At 39.5% G+C, this 19,554-nt stretch overlaps 1 protein-coding gene across 1 annotated transcript in view; it reads left to right on the forward strand.

Moving 5' to 3' along the window:
* Positions 1–19,554, forward strand: part of CNTN6 (contactin 6) — a gene marked incomplete at both ends in the record, with an annotated part of 215,468 nt that overhangs the window by 58,966 nt on the left and 136,948 nt on the right. The window contains 2 exons of the mRNA XM_080718223.1: positions 6,580–6,706; positions 18,029–18,204. Coding sequence (XP_080574349.1) covers positions 6,580–6,706; positions 18,029–18,204 — 303 coding nt within the window. The remainder of the gene's footprint in view (positions 1–6,579; positions 6,707–18,028; positions 18,205–19,554) is intronic.

The following is a 19,554-nucleotide window of genomic DNA, read 5'->3' on the forward strand; positions in this document are numbered from 1 at the left end:
TGCCCGCTACTATATTTGTTATTAATACACATTGTTTCAGAAAAGCTTTTTTCCAGGTGAGCTGGGAAATTCGGGGTTGAAAATTTTATAGAGTTCTACAAAAATTAACGGAAAACCCATTCATACTCCTGTCACCAAAAATTGGTTATCATCTCAACATATCTTTTCCAGTATTTTTCTTCATTTAGAAAATTTCAGCTTACTTGTTTACCATGCTGAATATTTATTTTAATTATACACACTTTGAAATTCATGCAAAAAATAGAAATCTCATTCCAAATACAAATATTCCTAGAAACAATTAGTGCTGTTATGGTTGGATATAGAACATATATAGAGCTAAGGTTATTAATGCCCAGCATTGATATAATCAAGTCATGAAGGTTGAATGTCATCGGTGGTCAGATCTACTGTAATGGATTTACTGAGTGGTCACCTAGGCAGATGCAGGTGTCTGAGAAGGTGGATTCCTGGGAGCGTGGTCTTAGGGACTATACTTGTGTCTTGTCTCTTCTTGTTTGCTGGCTCTCTGCTTCTGGCCTCCATGATGTGAGAGCAGAGCCCTTTCTCCCTCTTTCTGCTTCCCATCACCATGACCTGAGTTCTGAAGACCCAGCTTGACACTGATGGAACTCTGAAATCTCCAAAAAACTGTGAGCAAATAAATCTTCATTTCCCTAAGTTGTGTGGTCACTTGCTTTGGGTTATAGCTTCGAGACTGTTGACTTAGACAATTCATATTTAGTAAAATCATAGCCCTCTTTCTATGCATAGATATACAAATTCATAGAGGATATAATCATATGGAGGTAAATAAAAGCTTTATAAAAGGAGAAAAAATAATTTTATAGAAATGAAAGCATGCCATAAGTAATAACATTAATTTTCATTTTAGCTTAGCGCATAAGAAAGAAAGAAAACAAAGAAAAATGAAGAAAAATTCTAACCTGCAATATATGACTTAAGACAACAAATTTTTTAAAACATTCTTCAAGGTTAAAACACAGTGAGTAATAGTAAGAGGTCAGAATACGTAATGCCTTTAAAAACTTAAATAAAGCCAGACAAGAGTAGTCCCAGTACTTGGGAATCAGACAAAGGATGATCACAGATTCAAAACCAGCCTCAGCAAGGTAACAAGACTGTCAACAACCTAAAGATACCCTGTTTTAAAATGAAAAATAAAAAGTACTGGGGGTGCAGCTTGGTGATATCCTGGATCTGGGTTCAACTCCCAGTACCATGCTCACAGGAAAGTTCAGTAATATATGTGTATAGACATATGTACTTATAGTCATTTTGCAAGGAAAGATAAAATTAGCACTCATGCATTTCTAACTATATTCTCTCACCCACTCTGATTTTCTATGCATATTTTTATTTTATGGTTACACTATTTACGTTTTTAACATTACTGTTCTGTTCTAGAATTTAAACTAACGTGGTATAAGATGTTATATGATGTTATAATACGTGTACAAATTTGGTATTTATATATACATAATTTATAAATAATTATATATAAATGACATCTGTAATATAAAACATATTACATATAATACATAATATATGGTATATAATATATACAATCTTTTGGTACTAAACACTGAACCCAGGGTCATTCTACCTACACACATTTTATTTATTTATTTTGAAACAGTTTCTCCCTAATATGGAAAGGGCCTCTCTAGATTTCTGAGGCCAGTCTTCAACCTCCAGTCGCACCACACTGGCTTAGTGTGCACTCTTAATTCCCCCTTTATTCTTGGGACTTGTGCATTGATTCATTTTTAACTGAATGAGTTTTATTTTTAGGTGATTTCCTTAAGAAAGGTTGTTCATGGTATTTCTTTTTTTAAATATACGTGACATGCTGTAGTTCACCTCAGAATGCCCTTCATAGTGATAGTGGTATGTATGCACGCAGCGCTTCTCCTCTCTCCCTCTTCTCCTTCTCCATCTTGAGATTGGCTGTGGGAACTTCACGTATGTCAATAATTTAAGTGAGAGCGTCTCCTTCATTAACCCTCCATCCCCTCCCACCACCACCCTTCCCTGACTCCCTCCATCTCCTTACTGGGGCATCATGTTGTTTTTTATAAGCAAATTTTAATTTTCAAGCATATATGTTGCATGTCATTTTCTTTGACAAGCAACTTCGTGGGTGGTAATATCATGCCACATGTTTATTAAAGATATCTGTGGGATCCCGGAGTGGTAGCACATGCCTGTGATATCCGTACCTGGGAGGCTGAGGTAGAAGGATTGCAGGTCCAAGGCCAGCCTTTGGAATTCAGCAAAGTTTTGCTTCAAAATAAAAATACATAAATAAAATGGGCTTGGGGTGGAGTTTGGAGGTGGGATACCCCTGAATTCAATCTCCAGACACACACACACACACACACACACACACACACACACACACACACACACACTGTATATATATGCTTTTCAGTGTTAGTTTTTGGTATGAAATGCTAAAGGCTAACATCTGAGATTAATGTAATTTTTTTTTCATTCCTCTTGTAGATGATTTGCTCTTTCACTGTGGTCTTGTAAAGTCTTCCTTTGACTCAGAAGGCCAGTTCCCTAACCAGCATCTGCTGTGTTGTCTAGAGTCTTCTCTCTCAGATGCTCCGGAAACACAGGACATTCTTTTCATGCATGTGATTTATTTTTTACTTGTTTGTGATGGTGGCGGTGGTACTAGGGACCAAACCCAGGGGCAGTTTACATCTCAGTTACACCTTCCCAAACCTTTTTAACTTTTTATTTTAAAATAGGGTCTCGCTACATTGCTGAGGCTGGCCCCCAACCTTCAATCCTTGTGTTTTAGCTTCCCAAGTACTGGGATTACAGGCGTGTCCCACCACACCTGCAAACTTATGCATGGTGATACCTGTATGTTTGCTTGTTCGACTCCCTGACTCAGTGGCAGTAAAGATTTTACATTCCACTATCTTTATATTCCTTTCTTGCTGTGTTATCTGTGCTTTTAAAAAATTACGTTATTTACAGTGACCTCACATCATTCTGTCATCAGCTTGACTTTCTGTGTATGCCTGCTGGACTGCTCCAATTGATTTAGCAGTTCTCCAAAGTTCTCTCGTGATATTTTGGTGACAGTTTGTATTCTTACATTAGCAGCTACCTCATTCATCCGACCCCACTATCTGTGTATTTTGTCATTGTTACATCATGTAAAAATTCACATTTTTATTCCACGGCCTGAAGCAACGTTGAGAAATTTCCTGGATATTCTTGAGTTGTATTTTATTCTGCATTGGGTAGTTTATCTATCTTTGGTATTTTGTTTTTTTTTTTTTTTGCTCTTGTAATATATTTGCATAGCTACTATTTCATCTCTGTCTTTGTTGCTTCATGTGTTTGAGGAACTGTAGATAGAAATTTCACTTATAACTTAGTAGAGGGGGAATACTTCATTCTCATAGTGTATGGAACTATCTGCTTTCTCTTTAGTTCCAGTTTGGAGGATGGATATATCATGAGCACCCACAGTTTTTAGTCTGAGGGGATGACAGGGTTGAGGAAAGTTCAGCCCTTTCTAGAATTTCTAGAATGGTGTTTTTCTCTATTCAGAAATAAATGTTTTAATGGGTTGTAATCACATAATTAGTGGAAAAGACACAGGCAAATTTCATTGGTAAATAACATTTTCATTTTTCTACTGGGCTTGGGGACATCCTGTATCTAACTGTAACAAATATTTTTTATTAATTTTTTTTGTTTGGATCACTTTGACATGAATAACTTTGGAATGCGTCTTGTTTTTTGTTCAAATGTTGATAAGTTCCCTTTGTTGTCTATATTTACCATGTCTTGCATGAATCATTAGGTTTCGATGTAAGACAAGTCCGCGATACATCTTCAGTCCACTCTTTACCAGTCAGCTCTCACGAGCACACTAACCTGTGAGACCGACCGTTGTCATTCAACAGAAGAGAAATCAAAGAATCTGAGTGGCTAAGTAACTTGCCCAGCATCGGGGAACCATGTAGGAATCGAAAACTTCATCTATATATTCTTCTAGGCAAATACTAAAATACCTTAAAATTAAAACTTAAAGCTGACAGAGAGATTTCTTAGTCTACTTGGGTGCAAGTATTTTAGAAGAATAATGGGAATGGAGTATGGAAATCTTAGTGGACGGCGAAGAGGAGGAAGAGAATATGCTGACCTCAATTTAATTTCGTGCTCTCTCTGAAAGCAGATGGTAAATTTGGAAAAGATAATTTGACTTCCTGGGTTTCAATTTTCTTGTCTGTAATAATAATAAGGATAATGGAAATGACGGAAATTACTATCATAATTTGATGCCTTTCCATTTATTTGCACCATATATAATGTGGCATACTTTATAAGTAAGCATTAAATCTTGAAGCAACTATCTGATACAGATGTTACATTTATCTTACTAGTGAAGACAGTCTTGCCGGAATCCACTGAGGCCTGCTAGATTCCAGGATGTATGTTTTTAACCTCTAATGATACTCTTTCCGAACTAAGATGTATGATTTGAATGGTTCATAAAATATCACCTAGCTGGTCATGATGATACATGCCTGTAATCCCAGTACTTGGGAAGCAGAGGCAGGAGGACCACGGGTTTGAGGGCAGCCTTGGTATTTTAGTGAAGCCCTCGGGAACTTACAGAGACCCTTTTGCAATAAATAAATAAATAAATAAATAAATAAATAAATAAATAAATAAAGCTGGAGTATGGCTCAGAAGGTGAATGCCCCTGGGTTCAATCCCCATATCAGAAAAGTATGGGTCGGGCATACTTTTACAAGCGTAAAAGTAATGCTTATAATCCCAGTATTCTGGAGGCAGAAAGCAGAGGATCACAGTTCACAGATAGCAACTCAGTGACACCACCCTGTTTTAAAAATAAAGAAAGACAGCAGGCGGAGTGGCGCGTGCTTGTGATCCCCTCGCTTGGGAGGCAGGGACAGGAGGATCATGCAGGTTCGAAGCCAGTTCACTGGCTTAAGAGACCCTGTTTGCAAATAAAAATATAAAAATAGGTCTGGGAGTATAGCCCGGAGGTAGAAGAGTTTCCAGGAACCCCAGTACCACAAAAATAAATAAATAAATAAATAAATAAATAAATAAATAAATATTAAAAAGACTAAAAAAGTAGGTCTGGGGGTGTAGCTCAGAGCTATAGGTCTGGGAGTGTAGCCCAGAGGTAGAAGGGTTCCCAGAACCCCAGTATCACAAAAATAAATAAATAAATTAATTAATTAATTAAAATAAAAAAGACTAAAATATAGGTCTGGGGATGTAACTCAGAGGTAAAATTCCCCTGGGTTCCATCCCCAGTACCACACACACACAAAAAAAAAAAGGCAAAAGAAAAGAAAAGAACACAGCATCCTTGAATCTCATGGTGTAGAACACCACAGACATAGGGTTAAAGAAGGGAAAACCCTGGCATTAGAGAACGCTGGCTAGCTTGAAGGAACCTTACTTATAATGGCAAATCTCTTAAAAAGAGCCCATCTTAAGAAGAGGTGTCTCGCGCGCGCACGTGTGTGTGTGTGTGCGCGTGTGTGCTCAGTCCCGAGCCCCATTTCATTTTTTAACAGGGTCTCAGTAAGTATAGAGGAGCTCACTAGTTTACTAATTTGCTAAGACTCGCCTCCACACCGTCTTATCCTGCCTCCCTTTATCTGAGCCTCTCAAGTGCTAAGATTACTGGCACATGCCACTACACCTGGCTTATTAAAGTCTTACAGACTGCACGCTGGGCGTATAGCGCCTAGCAGGTCGCTGTCCTTGGTACTGACTGCGGAAGGAAGCCCCCAAAGAGTGAAACTTCACCAAAGCATGACTTTCCATCACTCTGTTACCCTCTAAGGTCTCCAGGCCAGAAACATCAGGGAAAGACATGGGGGTTGTTCTGAAATGAAGCGGACTACAATTACAAGATACAGTTAAATGAATTTTATACTTCTCAACAGCATCCCTGTGCTGTCAAGAATGTTATTCTGAAAAATAACACAACGAGACCAAAAGCTAAACTTCAGTGTTAATTCCTCGATATTATTGGTTTTGTTGCGGCTTTCTGGAAGGATACCCTCCATTGGTCAGAAATATCAAATATTTGGAGTGAAAGGGGATCAGGTAGCAAAATTATTCTAGGCAGTTCAGAAAAAAAAAAAAAGATTTGTTCAAGTGGCACATGGTGCTGCACACTTGGTATCCCTGTACCCTGGGAGGCTAAGACAGAAGGAAGGCAGGCTCGAGGAGGAAGCTTCAGCAAGAAGGAAGATTCTCATCAATCTCATGGGACTGTTTCAAAATAAAAAATATCAAAATAGCTCAGATGTAGCTCAGAGGTAGAATGCCTCCGAGTTCGATCCCCAGTACCCACGCAAAAATATTTATTTTTATTGTTCTTGCAACATTTTCTGTAAGCTTGAGATTATTTCCAAATGACACACACACACACACACACACACACACACACACACACACACACACGGATGTGCATAGACTTGATACTTTCTCCTGACTTGCGCTCACTGTTCTGCTGTTCTTTTCTGTCCCCAGGTAATGGACGCTTTAGCCGTCCTGTTTTTACTCAGGAGCCACAAGATATGATTTTCCCTTTGGATTTATCCAGATCTGAAATCATCCTGAACTGCGCTGCTAACGGTTACCCTCAACCATATTATAGGTAAACATTTTACCTCTCAAATACATGTTTTTCCATTATTTTCTTAACATTTTCGGCATTGATGTAAAACATACAACTAAAATTGATAAAGCTTGGCGCAGTGGCATAAGCCTGTAGTACCAGTACTTGGGTGACCAAGACAGGGTGACAGCAGATTTGAAGCCAGCCTCAGGTACTAAGCAAGACTTTATTTTAAAATACAAAATACAATTAGACCTGGCCATGTAGCTCAGAGATCGAATTCCCTGGGTTGGTTAATTCCCAGTACCATACACAAAATTTGCTTTTATTAAAATTACCCTAATTTTAACCAGGCGTGGTGGTGCATTCTTGTAATCCCAGCATCCAGGAGGCTGAGACTGGAGGATCGTGGTTCGTGGCCAGCCTCAGCTACTTAGTGAGGCCCTTTACAACTCAGTGAGACCCTGTTTCCAAAATAAAGAATAAAACAAGTACGGCAGGGGGTGTAGCTCGGAGGTCAAATACCCCTAGGTTCCATCCCCAAACCTGCAAAAAAAAAAAAATTACCCTAATTTATATTCTTCAAAGCATCTTTTCTTTAGATACGCAGTTCTATGAGGAAAAAAGAATATATATATATATAGATAGATCCAGTATATTACATAAATATATTACATACATACATATATCTATAAATGTATGTATGCATATATCTATATTTATATAATAAATACATAAATATATTTCCAGAATATGTATTTCTAATTGTATTTCTTATATATCCTAGAAAATATATTACACATATATATTTGTATATATATTTTTTTTCAGTTTTCCATAGTGTCCCCTAATGCCACTTTCTAGGTCCTATTTCCTACTAACCACTACCTCCAAGCAGCCACTGTTATTTCTCTGTCTTATAGATGAAGTTTTCTTATAATATATATATGTATGTATATATGCATACATATATATATTTTTTTTTGGTGGTACTGGGGTTCCTGGGAGCCCTTCTACCTCTGGGCTACACTCCCATAACTATTTTTATAATTTTTTTATTTGGAAACAGGGTCTCTTAAGCCAGCGAGGCTGGCTTCGAGCCTGCGCGATCCTCCTGTCTCTGCCTCCCAAGCTCGGGGATTACAAGCGTGCGCCACCACGCCCGGCCATTTTATTTTATTTTTTATTTTTTATTTGGTGGTTCTGGGGTTCCTGGAAACCCTTCTACCTCTGGGCTACACTCCCAGACACCTATTTTTTTATATTTTTTATTTGGAAACAGGGTCTCTTAAGCCAGCGAGGCTGGCTTCAAGCCTGCACGATCCTCCTGTCTCCGCCTCCCAAACACTGGGATTGCAAGCGTGCGCCACCACGCCCGGCTATAACATGTATTCTTGAATTTGGTCCTACATAGTGTCATTATGATGAGAACTGAAGAGATCAGGATGGAGGGAGAAAGGAGGAGGGAGAGTTTGATAAGGAGAGAGAAAATATAGAAATATTAAAAGAAAACTTACAGAAAACGGGGAAAGAAATATAATGAGAACGTAAGGGGGGAAAAAACTTTTTTGACCCCATTTGAAATACTAGAATGTAAGCTTCCTTGTGTATTCCTCTAAAAGAAATGAATTAAAATGGAAATTTAGGGCTGGGCATGGCGGCTCATGTCTGTAATCCCAGTATGTGGGAGACTGAGGCAGGAGGATCACAGATTTGAGGCCAAACTCAGAAATTTAGCAAGGTCCTTTGCAACTTACTGATGCCATGTTTTAAAGCAAAAATATAGAAAAGGATTAGGGTGTAACTCAGAGATAGAATCCCCCTGGTCTCAATTCTCAATGCAAAAATAAAAAATAAAAAAGGATAGAAACTTTACAAAAGAAATTCTGTGACTTCACGGCTGGTTTCCATTACCCAAAGTATTAATTTTAAAAGAAAAGACATTGAATACATCTTCAGAGACAGAAAGACAGTTACTGTTGCTTGCAAATAGGAAAAGTATCCATTCCTCACATGGTATTTGTGGAGTAATAGGGAAGAAGAATCAATCCCAATTTTGTTCTTATCTTACAATTGTGGAAAAGGAAGAATTTGATCCATTTCGTGGGTGAATTCACAAATTCTGGACAACTCACACGTATGAGTTGCACTTATGTAAATGGTGTTTTCCTGGTAAGAATTGCGTATGCAATGTGAATACAGGAGCAATCCACAGTAAATGTTAAAAATGGCTTCTCATGATTTGGATTTTAAAAGTATTTTCTCTAGGTCTTAGTGTTTATATGTGAAGTTAGATTGACATCCACAAAGGGCACCGATTTAAGTTCATTTTGACAAAATTGGTTTCTTTTGCTGAATTTTTAGGTTGCAAAAAAACATAGTGTACATGTGTATAATCACTGCGATCTCAAATTTGCTTAGATGAATTAGCTAAATATATATATATATATATATTTTATATATATATATATATATATATATTTTTTTTTTTTTTTGGTACTGGTACTGGGGTTTGGTTTGGTTCTGGGGTTCCTGGAAGCCCTTCTACCTCCGGGCTATACTCCCAGACCTATTTTATATTTTTATTTGGAAACAGGGTCTCTTAAGCCAGCGCGGCTGGCTCCGAACCTGCGCGATCCTCCTGTCTCCGCCTCCCCAGCGCAGGGATTACAAGCGTGCGCCACCACGCCCGGCGTTAGCTAAATAATTTCAATGCACAAACCTAAAGGCAGGTCTACCTTATCTTGCTTGGGGAGCTAACTTTTGCACATTTTTACAATGGAAGAGTTGAAAAGCTACAACTTCTCATTATACCTACTAAAACTTGCCTGTCTTTGGGATTCCTAAATCAGTTGAATTCAACTGTAAGAGGAAGATGCATTACTTTACCAATCATTTTGCTCAATTCAGAGTTGGTTTGGCAGTTCCCTTCAAATAATGAGCTGTATTTTTAAATTTAACATAAAGTTATATACATGAAAATATTGATACTTTTTTCCATCATATATAATCTTGAAAAACTGTAATTTTATTTCCAAGAAGCTAGTTTCTTTGACGCGAGGGAAAAGGATATATGAATTCTTATCATTTTTAAAAGTTGGCTAAACATAAGACTAATCATGTACTTGTAAAATGTGTATTGGCTTAGATAGGTGAAAAGACATAAACAATAGTTGTGAAGATAATTTCCTAAATTAGTACATCTATGAAGAAAAAAACAGACAAAAGACTAGAAAGCCTATTGTTAGATGGCCAAAGGTATTTGTAAACTAGAAAAAGATTAGGAATTTAGCATCTTTTTTTTTTTTTTTTTTTTTGGTGGTGGTACTGGAGTTCCTGGAAGCCGGGCTACACTGCCAGACCTAGTTTTACATTTTTATTTGGAAACAGGGTCTCCTAAGCCAGCGCGCACGGCTGGCTTCGAACCTGCGCGATCCTCCTGTCTCCGCCTCCTAAGCGCGGGGATGACAAGCGTGCACCACCACGCCCGGCTAAATTTAGCATCTTTTAATTTCCATAACCTGACTTTGCTCCTTTCTATTATTATCTTATAAAATACTCAAAGGCAACGGGCTTGGAAAAAGTGATAAAAAGTTAAATTTTTAATACTTAAAGGTCAGACTCAGACTACTTTCACCGATATAAACAAAGAACAAGAATATTACAGATAATGTGCGTTTGTAGCAAAATGTGAAGTGTGTGTGTGTGTGTGTGTGTGTGTCTCCAGAGATTGAACCCAGGGACATTTTGCCTCTGAGCTACTTTAACCCTTTACACTTTTTATTTTGAAATAGAATCTCCCTAAGTTTTTGGTGTTGCTAACCTTAAACTAGCGATTCTCCTGTCTCAGCCTCCCAAGTACTGAGATTAGAGGTACGCACCACCACACCCAGCTGAAATTTTGATTTTAATTACCCTTTCTTTTTTCTTTCTTTCTTTTTTTTTAATTGGTGCACTGTATTCATACATCTTAGTGGGATACAAACTTTTGTAGACATACATGCACACATCGCCCAGTCAGCCCCCACCCGATCCCCACCCCATTCCCTCCCCATCCCTCCTTCCCATGCTTGGCTTAGTGATTGACATCTAGTATTATAGCAATTTATCCAAAATTAAAAATGATAATTTCACATAACAGTTTCATTTGTCTGATACCAAGCTTTTGATGACTTAAAGATAACATTTCAATATTTCTTTTTGCTTTCTTTCTTACCAGAGAATATTTTTTTTCTATTTTTTTTAGGTGAAACTATCATATATTTATATTACCCTTCTAACTGAGATTTTATTGAAAAAAAAAATTGCTCCTGCCAGGTGTGGTGGCACATGGCTGTCATCCTTGTACTTGGGAGGCTGAGACAGAAGGATGGGATCTCAGGTTCAAAGCCAGCCTCAGCAACTAGCAAGGCCCTCAGCATCTAGTGAGACCCTATTTCTAAATAAAAACTAAAATAAGACCGGAGTGTAGCTTGGAGGTAAAACATCCCTAGGTTCAATCCCCAGCATACGCACACACATAATTTTTTTTTTTTTTGCTTATAACCATATTCATCTTATAGTGTGTGTGTGTGTGTGTGTGTGTGTGTGTGTGTGTGTCTACCAAAAAGAAAGTCTTTATGCTTACACAGATTCTAGCAGTGCTGGGTTACAGTGTGCAATAATACAAAAGAACCCTTGGTTCAGAACTAAGAGCTATTATTTCTAGTCATAGTTTTGTTCTTCCATTTTTGACCTTTGGATAATCATTTCTGTCTAGGCATCGGCTTTCTTACCCACATAACAAGAAGGGGGGTCTTCCTTGAATATCTTCTGTTGTGTTGTTTGAGTTTTGCACTGAGGATTGAACTGGGGCCCGCCCTCATGCATGGTAGGCCATTGAGCTGGGTCCCCAGTCCTTTATTTTTCCCTTCTATGTTGAGATAAGGTCTCACCAAGCTGCCCAGGCTGGGCTCAAATTTGAAATTCCCTTGCCCCAACCTCTCAAGTAAACCTATATAACATTAAAACACACACACACACACACACACACACACACACACACACACAGGAAATAAAACCAGAAAAATCTGTTGTTTATTTTTTTTAAATGGTATATATATTTTGTGTGTGTAGTACTGGGGTTCGTGGAAGCCATTCTACCTTCAGGTTTCACTCCCAGACCTATTTTATATTTTTATTTAGAAACAGGGTCTCTTAAGCCAGCGCGATCCCCCTGTCTCCACCTTCCAAGCACGGAGATTACAAGCGCGCGCCACCACATCTGGCAAAATGGTATCTGTTTTTTATTGTCAACTACTTCCGTTGAGCATCTCTTAAAATATATATTGTTCAAAATCCAAGGCCTTTAATTTATTTATTTTTTGCATGGTATTTGATTTTTTTGTTTTTATTTATTTTTTATGAGGATTATATTGAAAATGGCACACATTTAGACTGTGCTTGGTGCCCTCCTCCCCCTCCCAACAATGAGTGTCTAGGTTGACCACGTTACATTCACACTTTCACACATAATCGAATGTAGCTCCTCCATTAATCAACCTCAGCCTTCTTCGTCTCCTACTCTCCCATTTCAGCTTTGCTGAGGTTTCCCCTCCGTTATCTGGAGTCCCTCTCATATCCCCAGTGCTTCCTAGTTTGGGCATATTAGAGAAAACATATGCCCCACTCTTTCTGTGTTTGGCCGATCTCACTTAGCATAATGTTCTCCAGGGCTTTCCATCTTCTTGCGAATGACAGGATTCCGTTCTTCTTATTGCTGCGTAGCATTCCACTGCGTGTTACTTCCCATGATTACTTCCCACGTGTCGGTGGAGACCTGGGCTGCTCCCATATCTCGGCTATTATGAATCGTGCTGCTCTGAACACGGGTATGCATGTGTTAACAAACAGAATCATGGCACCAGATTTACATTCTTCTGCTCATTCTTTTTTATTTTATTTTAGGATGTGTTTCCTTTCTTTTAGTACATCCAGCATAGCGGAGGCAGTCTCCCGGCAGAAAAACAGCAATATTAAAAAGCAGAACTTTGAAAACAGTTCAAGAGCAATTAATTCTGAAGTCCCTTTAAATGAAGTAAATACCTTCCTAAACAGGAGCTTAGTGACGGAGAAAAGATTAAACATTAGGCAAGTCTGGTCCTGGCTCTCCTCTGGCAAGGATTACCTGTTTTGTTTCAAAGACTAAGCGACGTGCGAGAAGATAAGGTCTAGACAGCAGGCGTTACAACAGGAAGAGGAATGGGTTACCCCAAGAGGGTACCCGGGTGGGACTGCTTAGACCTAGAAGGCCCAGGGAAATCAGATAGCAGTCAACTTAATTCCACGTATTTTGCTTCTTATGAGAATGAAATATTTCTATGAAGGACATGATTGCTATGACGGATGTACTCATTCTCAGAATTTTTTCGAAGTTGTTTTTTGTTTTGTTTTTTTGTTTTTGGTACTGAGAACTAAACCCAGGGACATCTATCACTAGTGACATCCGCCAGTCACCCCTTTTTAAGTTTTAGTTTCAATTTTCAAACAGTCTCACTCTCCCTACATTATTGAGGCTGGCCTTGAACCTGTGATCATTTTTTCCTTGGCCTCCCAAGTACTAAGAAAAGGACTTAAAATATCATAGAAGATTTCTGGCACATCTCCTCTTGGCCTGGTCATCAAAGGATTCTCTTTTCTAGTTTGTTTGGTTTTCTTAATGGTAGGAATTGAACTCTGGAACATTCAACCTTTAATCTACACTTCCAGCCCTATTTTATTTTATTTTTCAGTACTAGGGATGGACTTGAGGGGCATTCTACCTCAAAGCTACACCCTGAGCCCTATTTATTATTCTTTATGTTGAAACAGTGTCTCACTGAGTTGCAGAGGGCCTCACTAAGTAGCTAAGGCTGGCCTTGAACCACGATCCTCCTGTTTCAGCCTCCCGAATGCTGGGATTACAAGCGTGCGCCACTCTGCCCAGCTTCCTGTTTTATTTTTTATTTGGAAACGAGGTCTCTCTAATCCTGATGAGGACCTCACTAAATTGCTGAAGCTGATCTCAGGGGACTGAGCCCGGACACGTCCTACCTCCGAGCTACATCCCTAAGCCTCTTAATTTCACTTTCCACTTGGCAGCAGGGCCTCAGTAACTCACTGACGGTCTTGCTGTGTTGCAGTGTCTGGCCTGGAGCCTGCCATCCTCCTGTGTCAGCCCCCCAAATATTGGGTTACAGACATGCACCACCACCCACATCGGGTGTCACTCAAACTTTTTTTTTCCTTCACCATTTTGTTATCTAAACAACCTCATGAGATGCAGCAGGAACCGTATGATTGTACAAGATCGTGCAGGTTTCACAATTTATGGGCACGACTTCTGGATGATGAATTAAGGGGGCCTGACCATGGCCACCTTGACAGCCATGGACTGACTGTCAGGGAGAGAGACAGGACTCCGACTCTCTCTGTAGCCACAGCAACACGGGCAAAAATGACTCTGCAGTACAGTTGCCCAGGAACAAACATACACACATGGGCTCTTGTCACAAGCATTGAAGCAGTGCTGAGTGTTGCAAAACAACACACACACACACACACACACACACACACACACACACACAGAGTTTCTCCTACATTATTGAAATACGCCATACAGCCGGGCGTGGCGGCGCATGCTCGTAATCCCAGTACTTGGGAGGCTGAGACAGGAGGATCGCACAGGTTCAAAGCCAGCCTCAGCTACTTAGCGAGGCCCTCGGCAACTTAGTGAGACCCTGTTTCAAAACAAAGAGGAGTAAAAAATAGGGCAAGGGGTGTAGCTCGGAGGTCGAATGCCCCTGGCTTCCATCCCGAGTCCCGCAAAAAAAAAAAAAAAGAAAGAAAGAAAAAGAAATTACTTAAAACACGTTTCCGCATTTTTCAGCATAAGAAGATTCTCCCCGCCAGGCAGCAACATCAGTACCGTGTGCACGGAAATCAGCTGGATTCGTTAAGACCATTTCTCCATTGATTTAGCCATATTAATTAGGTCAAAGCCCACACTAGGAGTTGAGCCACTCATCTAGCTGCACAGTTTAATAATCATTGCACCGTTGTGACTAGAATCACGATGGAGACCCTGAAAAATTCATTTGCCGCAGCTAAGCCAACAACTTCGGATTCGTGTTGAAAACAATTACTGAACCTAATTAGGATCGTGTAATGATGACAGCAGCTATTTCGGTGATTGATTCCAAAATTAAAGAGAACTGGCAAAGTGAGAGCGGAGTAATCTTTGCTTTGGGAATGATGGGGTCGTGGGGACCTGAGGGTCGCACCCCGTAACCAGATTAGGAAGGATGGTTTTACGGCTCTGGTGAGGAGAATATTGGCCTCTTGAGACGGACCTAGAGAAAAGACAAAAAAAAAAAAAGGTTTTTTTTTTTTTTTTTATTCTAATGTTGCGGACAAGAGTCAGACTCTACAAATTCTTTAGGAAGAAAGAAAAGCCTGCAAACAAATTGGCAGAGAATCTAAGTAGTTGAGATGTAGTCTTTGACGGCTGTACGTCAAGTTCCTTTGTATTAAAGAGGGCTGGAAATAGTCAAAACACACACACAAAAAACAGCCAAACGCCTTAAAAATGATGGCGCAGAGCTTTAGATTGAGTTCACATTTGATACATCACTCCACAGCCTTAACGGGATGGAAGATCACCTAAATTCATATTTCTTTTCGATTTCGGTAGGCCTTTGTCGGATTTTCCTCATGTTGTTTCAGGGTGCTCAAAAAAAAAAATAACATGTGAAATCATCCTTTATGACGATTTGATGATTTCGTTCTAACAATTGGCCACACCCTTCAAAATACTCTTTTTTTCTTTCTTTCTTTTACTTTTTTTTTCTTTCCTTTGGTACACGGAACTGAACCTACGGAGTTCTACCTCTAAGCCATACCCCAGCTTTTTTATTTTTTTATTTATTTATTTACTTATTTATTTATTCATCTTGGAAACAAGTCTCACTAAGTTGCTGAGGCTGGCCTCCAACCTGCAACGCTCCTCCCTCAGCCTCCCAAATACTGAGAGGAGAGGAGTGCGCCACCAGGCTTGGCCAGAATGTTCCAGTTCCATTTCCTGATGAAGGGAAGAGTCACAGCAGAGTTGGCCGAGACCCTAAAAAGCGTGGTCCATAAATTGGCTGTATTGCATAGAAAGAGGCCATTCCGTTATTGTTCAAAGAAACCGAGCTGGGGTGCTGTGGATGCATCACCACAAAATATGGTAACTTGACCTTGGAGAGAATGGGAAAGGGGAGTTCACACCAAACTGCACCCCCTCTTCTTCCCTGAAGTAGGTCATACCAGCTTCTGCCCAGAGGTACCTTTTTTAAACCCAGGAACTTCCAGATCCTTAAAGACACCGAGATACCAAAAATGACCAAACAGGCGGGACTTGTTGGGTTCTCCCACATTTGATATCATTTAATCTTACTTTCTTTGGCTAATTATACTTTCTACAACTGTCCAGTCTTGGTCAAGCCCAGTATAAAATGCACAGGTTTAACTAGGCATGTTGGCACATACCTGTAATTCCAGTATGTTGGAGGCTGAGACAGGAGGATCACAGGTTAGAAGCCAGCTTCAGCAACTTAAAGAAGCCCTCTGCAACTGCCTTGTTTCCCAATAAAATTTAAAAAGAGCTCAGGATATAGCTCAGAGGTAGAATGTCCCTGGGTTCAATCCCCAGAACAATATTAAGGAAAAGTGAAGGAAGGAAGGAAAGAAGGGAGGGAGGGAGGGAGGGTGCTTTCTCCTCATTTAGCGGTCTGGTGTTACAGTGGCCTCAACCATAAATTTAGTAATAAATTAGAAAATACTTTTTCTACCTCTACAAACTGGTGGTCATGATTCACTATTTTTAAATGATTTCTTAAGTGGCTCACAACACCACAGTTTATGCCTGGGAATACGTGTCATTAAATATTGCAGTATTCATATTTCAGGATGTTTTGAGATTTTGATGGAAATGACAGGTGCTAGATGGGGAAAGGAACCTGGTTAGAGATGATGGCTGAGTATTCATTTGTTTTCAAATGACCAAGTAGGATTTGAACTGCCCATCTGTCTGTCCGTCCTTCCTTCCTTCCTTCCTTCCTTCCTTCCTTCCTACTGGGGATTGAATCCGGGGGCATTTTGCTTCTGAATTATACCCCATCCCCTTTTTTAAAATTATATCTCTATAAATATATATCTAATATATGTTTTGTGGTACTGGAGATTGACCCAGGGCATTCTTCCAGACCGATTTTGTACTTTATTTGGAAACAGGGTCTCACCGAGTCGCTGAGAGCCTCACTCAGTAGCCGAGGCTGGCTTCGAACCTGTGATCTTCTTATACCAGCCTCCCAAGTACTGGGGTTACAGTTCAAATAGGATTTTTAAAACTATGTAGACGTCTTTGAAAACCTGTATAACTCCATTGTCCTCCAGCTAGTTAATTCCTGTAGTGAAGGGCTGTTGTCGCAACAGCTAAGAAACTTTTTGCTTCCTGAAACGAGAACTTCTCAAGCTGCGCTCATGTTGCTTACTTGCCATTTCAGGAGGGCAGTCGCAAAGTACTGTTGAAACGTTTTCAACATGATGAATTTTCCAAACCACAGAGACAGTCACATCCTGACGTCGCCAGGTTATAATTGTTTTCTTATCAGTCTCAAATTGGCATTGTGAAAACTCTGCCGATGCTCTTCCGGGCTATTTGTAATTACAAGCCTTTCTGATTCCTATCTCAAAATAATCTTTGACATTCACTTTGCCATTACTAGTGGGAGTTTCGATGTGGGCCTGCATTCTTTGAGACGTTTCTAACACAATATGATGAGCCACGCATGGTGGTACAGGCTCGTCATCTCAGAACTTGGGAGGCTGGGACAGGAGGATCGCAGGTTTGAGGACCGTCTCCGCAACTTAGTGAGACTCTGTTTCAAATAAAAAGTGCTTAGAGGTAGAATGCCTCTGGATTCAATTCCCAGCATCAAAGAAAGGAAGCAAGAAGGGAGAGAGACGGCCAGTATCACTGACTGGATGTCTGCTTTTTATTATCCACGTTAAGTCTTCTCTTGCCTCTCCGTGTATATTTGTGTTAATATTTGTGACTTGCAAACAGCACAAAAGCCTTCAAGTAACCTCGTTGCTGGTATTGCTGATACCACGGCCAAGCTCAAGGCAGTAAGCTTTAAGGAACCTTGTACAATTAGCTCCACATGCAACCAGACTTATTGTTCCCTATTGTTTTTATGTTTGTAGAAATTAAAACAGTATGTCATCTGAGACAAATAGCAGTCCCCTCTCTGTCTAAGTATCATTTGATCGCCTTAACATTTTTTTTTGCTGTCTTTGCAGGTGGAAACACAATGGTAGGGATATTGATTTCACCACGAGTTATCACTACAGGTTAGAGGGAGGCAGCTTGGCCATCAGTAGCCCCAGCACAGACCGAGATACCGGAGTCTACCAGTGCCTGGCTGCCAACTTCCTGGGGACCATTCTGAGTCAGAAAGTGAAGCTCCAGTTTGCATGTGAGTTTTTTGGGGGACAAAAAAAAATCTATACTTCTTATGTCACTGAAAATATAATAGTCTTCCAATTAAGTACAAAATATATATACTTATATCCCAATATTTATCTATCTATCTCTATATATATAGTGCCTATCTCAATATCAATCTATTCATACATAATTTATTGCAATATATTATTTATATTAGGAAAATCCTGCTTTGCCAATAATCTGCTCTTTGAGAACGAAAATAACTTGCTGGGGGTAAAAGGATGTGATGGGCTATATTTTTAAAATCTAGACTGCTGCCGGGCGCGGTGGCGCACGCTTGTCATCCCCGCGCTTGGAGGCGGAGACAGGAGGATCGCGCAGGTTCGGAGCCAGCCGCGCTGGCTTAAGAGACCCTGTTTCCAAATAAAAAAATATAAAATAGGTCTGGGAGTGTAGCTCCGAGGTAGAAGGGCTTCCAGGAACCCCAGTACCACCAAAAATTTAAAAATAAAAAATAAATAAATAAATAAATAAATAAAATCTAGACTGCTAATTCTGAGTCAGAAGAGTAGCTTCACTTAACATGTGAGTTTTGGGGGAAAACAACAATATTCTTCATGTCTCTGAAAATATAATAATCTCCATATATATTTATGTCCATTTATGAATACATATATATGCATTATACATATATATATGTACATATTAGGAAATATATATATTAGGAAAAATAATATATATTAAGAACAATCTCACTTTGCCAATACTCTGCTCTTTGAGCACAAAAATAATTTAATGCATGTAACAAGTTTTGACAGTGTCTATTTTATAATTCTAGACTCCTGGGGGTGACAGGAACGTGTTAGAAAAGAAAAGAACATGCCACTGTTATGATATTTTATAAATTATTTTTAGAAACATCTCCCAAAGTTTCAAATATAAGTATTAAGATAAAATAGGCGGGCATCATTGTTCTTTCTCTCCGTTTTTCTTTGGCACTGGATATTTGTGTGCAAAGCCCAGGAAAGAAAGAAAGGAAAAAAAAAAATCCGAGGGCAGAGGTGTCTTTTGGAGGAGGTGGTATTCTTCCAAGAAAAGCCATCACACCCCCACAGCGGGATGGAGATGGAGAGGGGTTGCCAAAAGCAGGCTTTATATTAACGGTACCAATGTCTAGCTGCATTCCAGAAATGCCATCCGAGTAATTACCTTGCTGACATTTGGGGACATTAGCAGATGAACAGTGGACCCACTACTTCTTATTTCCTCTCAATAGAGTTTCCAGGGCTCAAATGCTTCATAACGGATTCAGCAGAAGCCTGGTTGGAGAGTAATTATGTCTGTTGACGTGGACAAAGAGAAAGGCTTGCTTTTCTCT

Source organism: Muscardinus avellanarius (genome assembly GCF_963383645.1).
Source record: "Muscardinus avellanarius genome assembly, chromosome: 22".
Classification (NCBI taxonomy): domain Eukaryota; kingdom Metazoa; phylum Chordata; class Mammalia; order Rodentia; family Gliridae; genus Muscardinus; species Muscardinus avellanarius.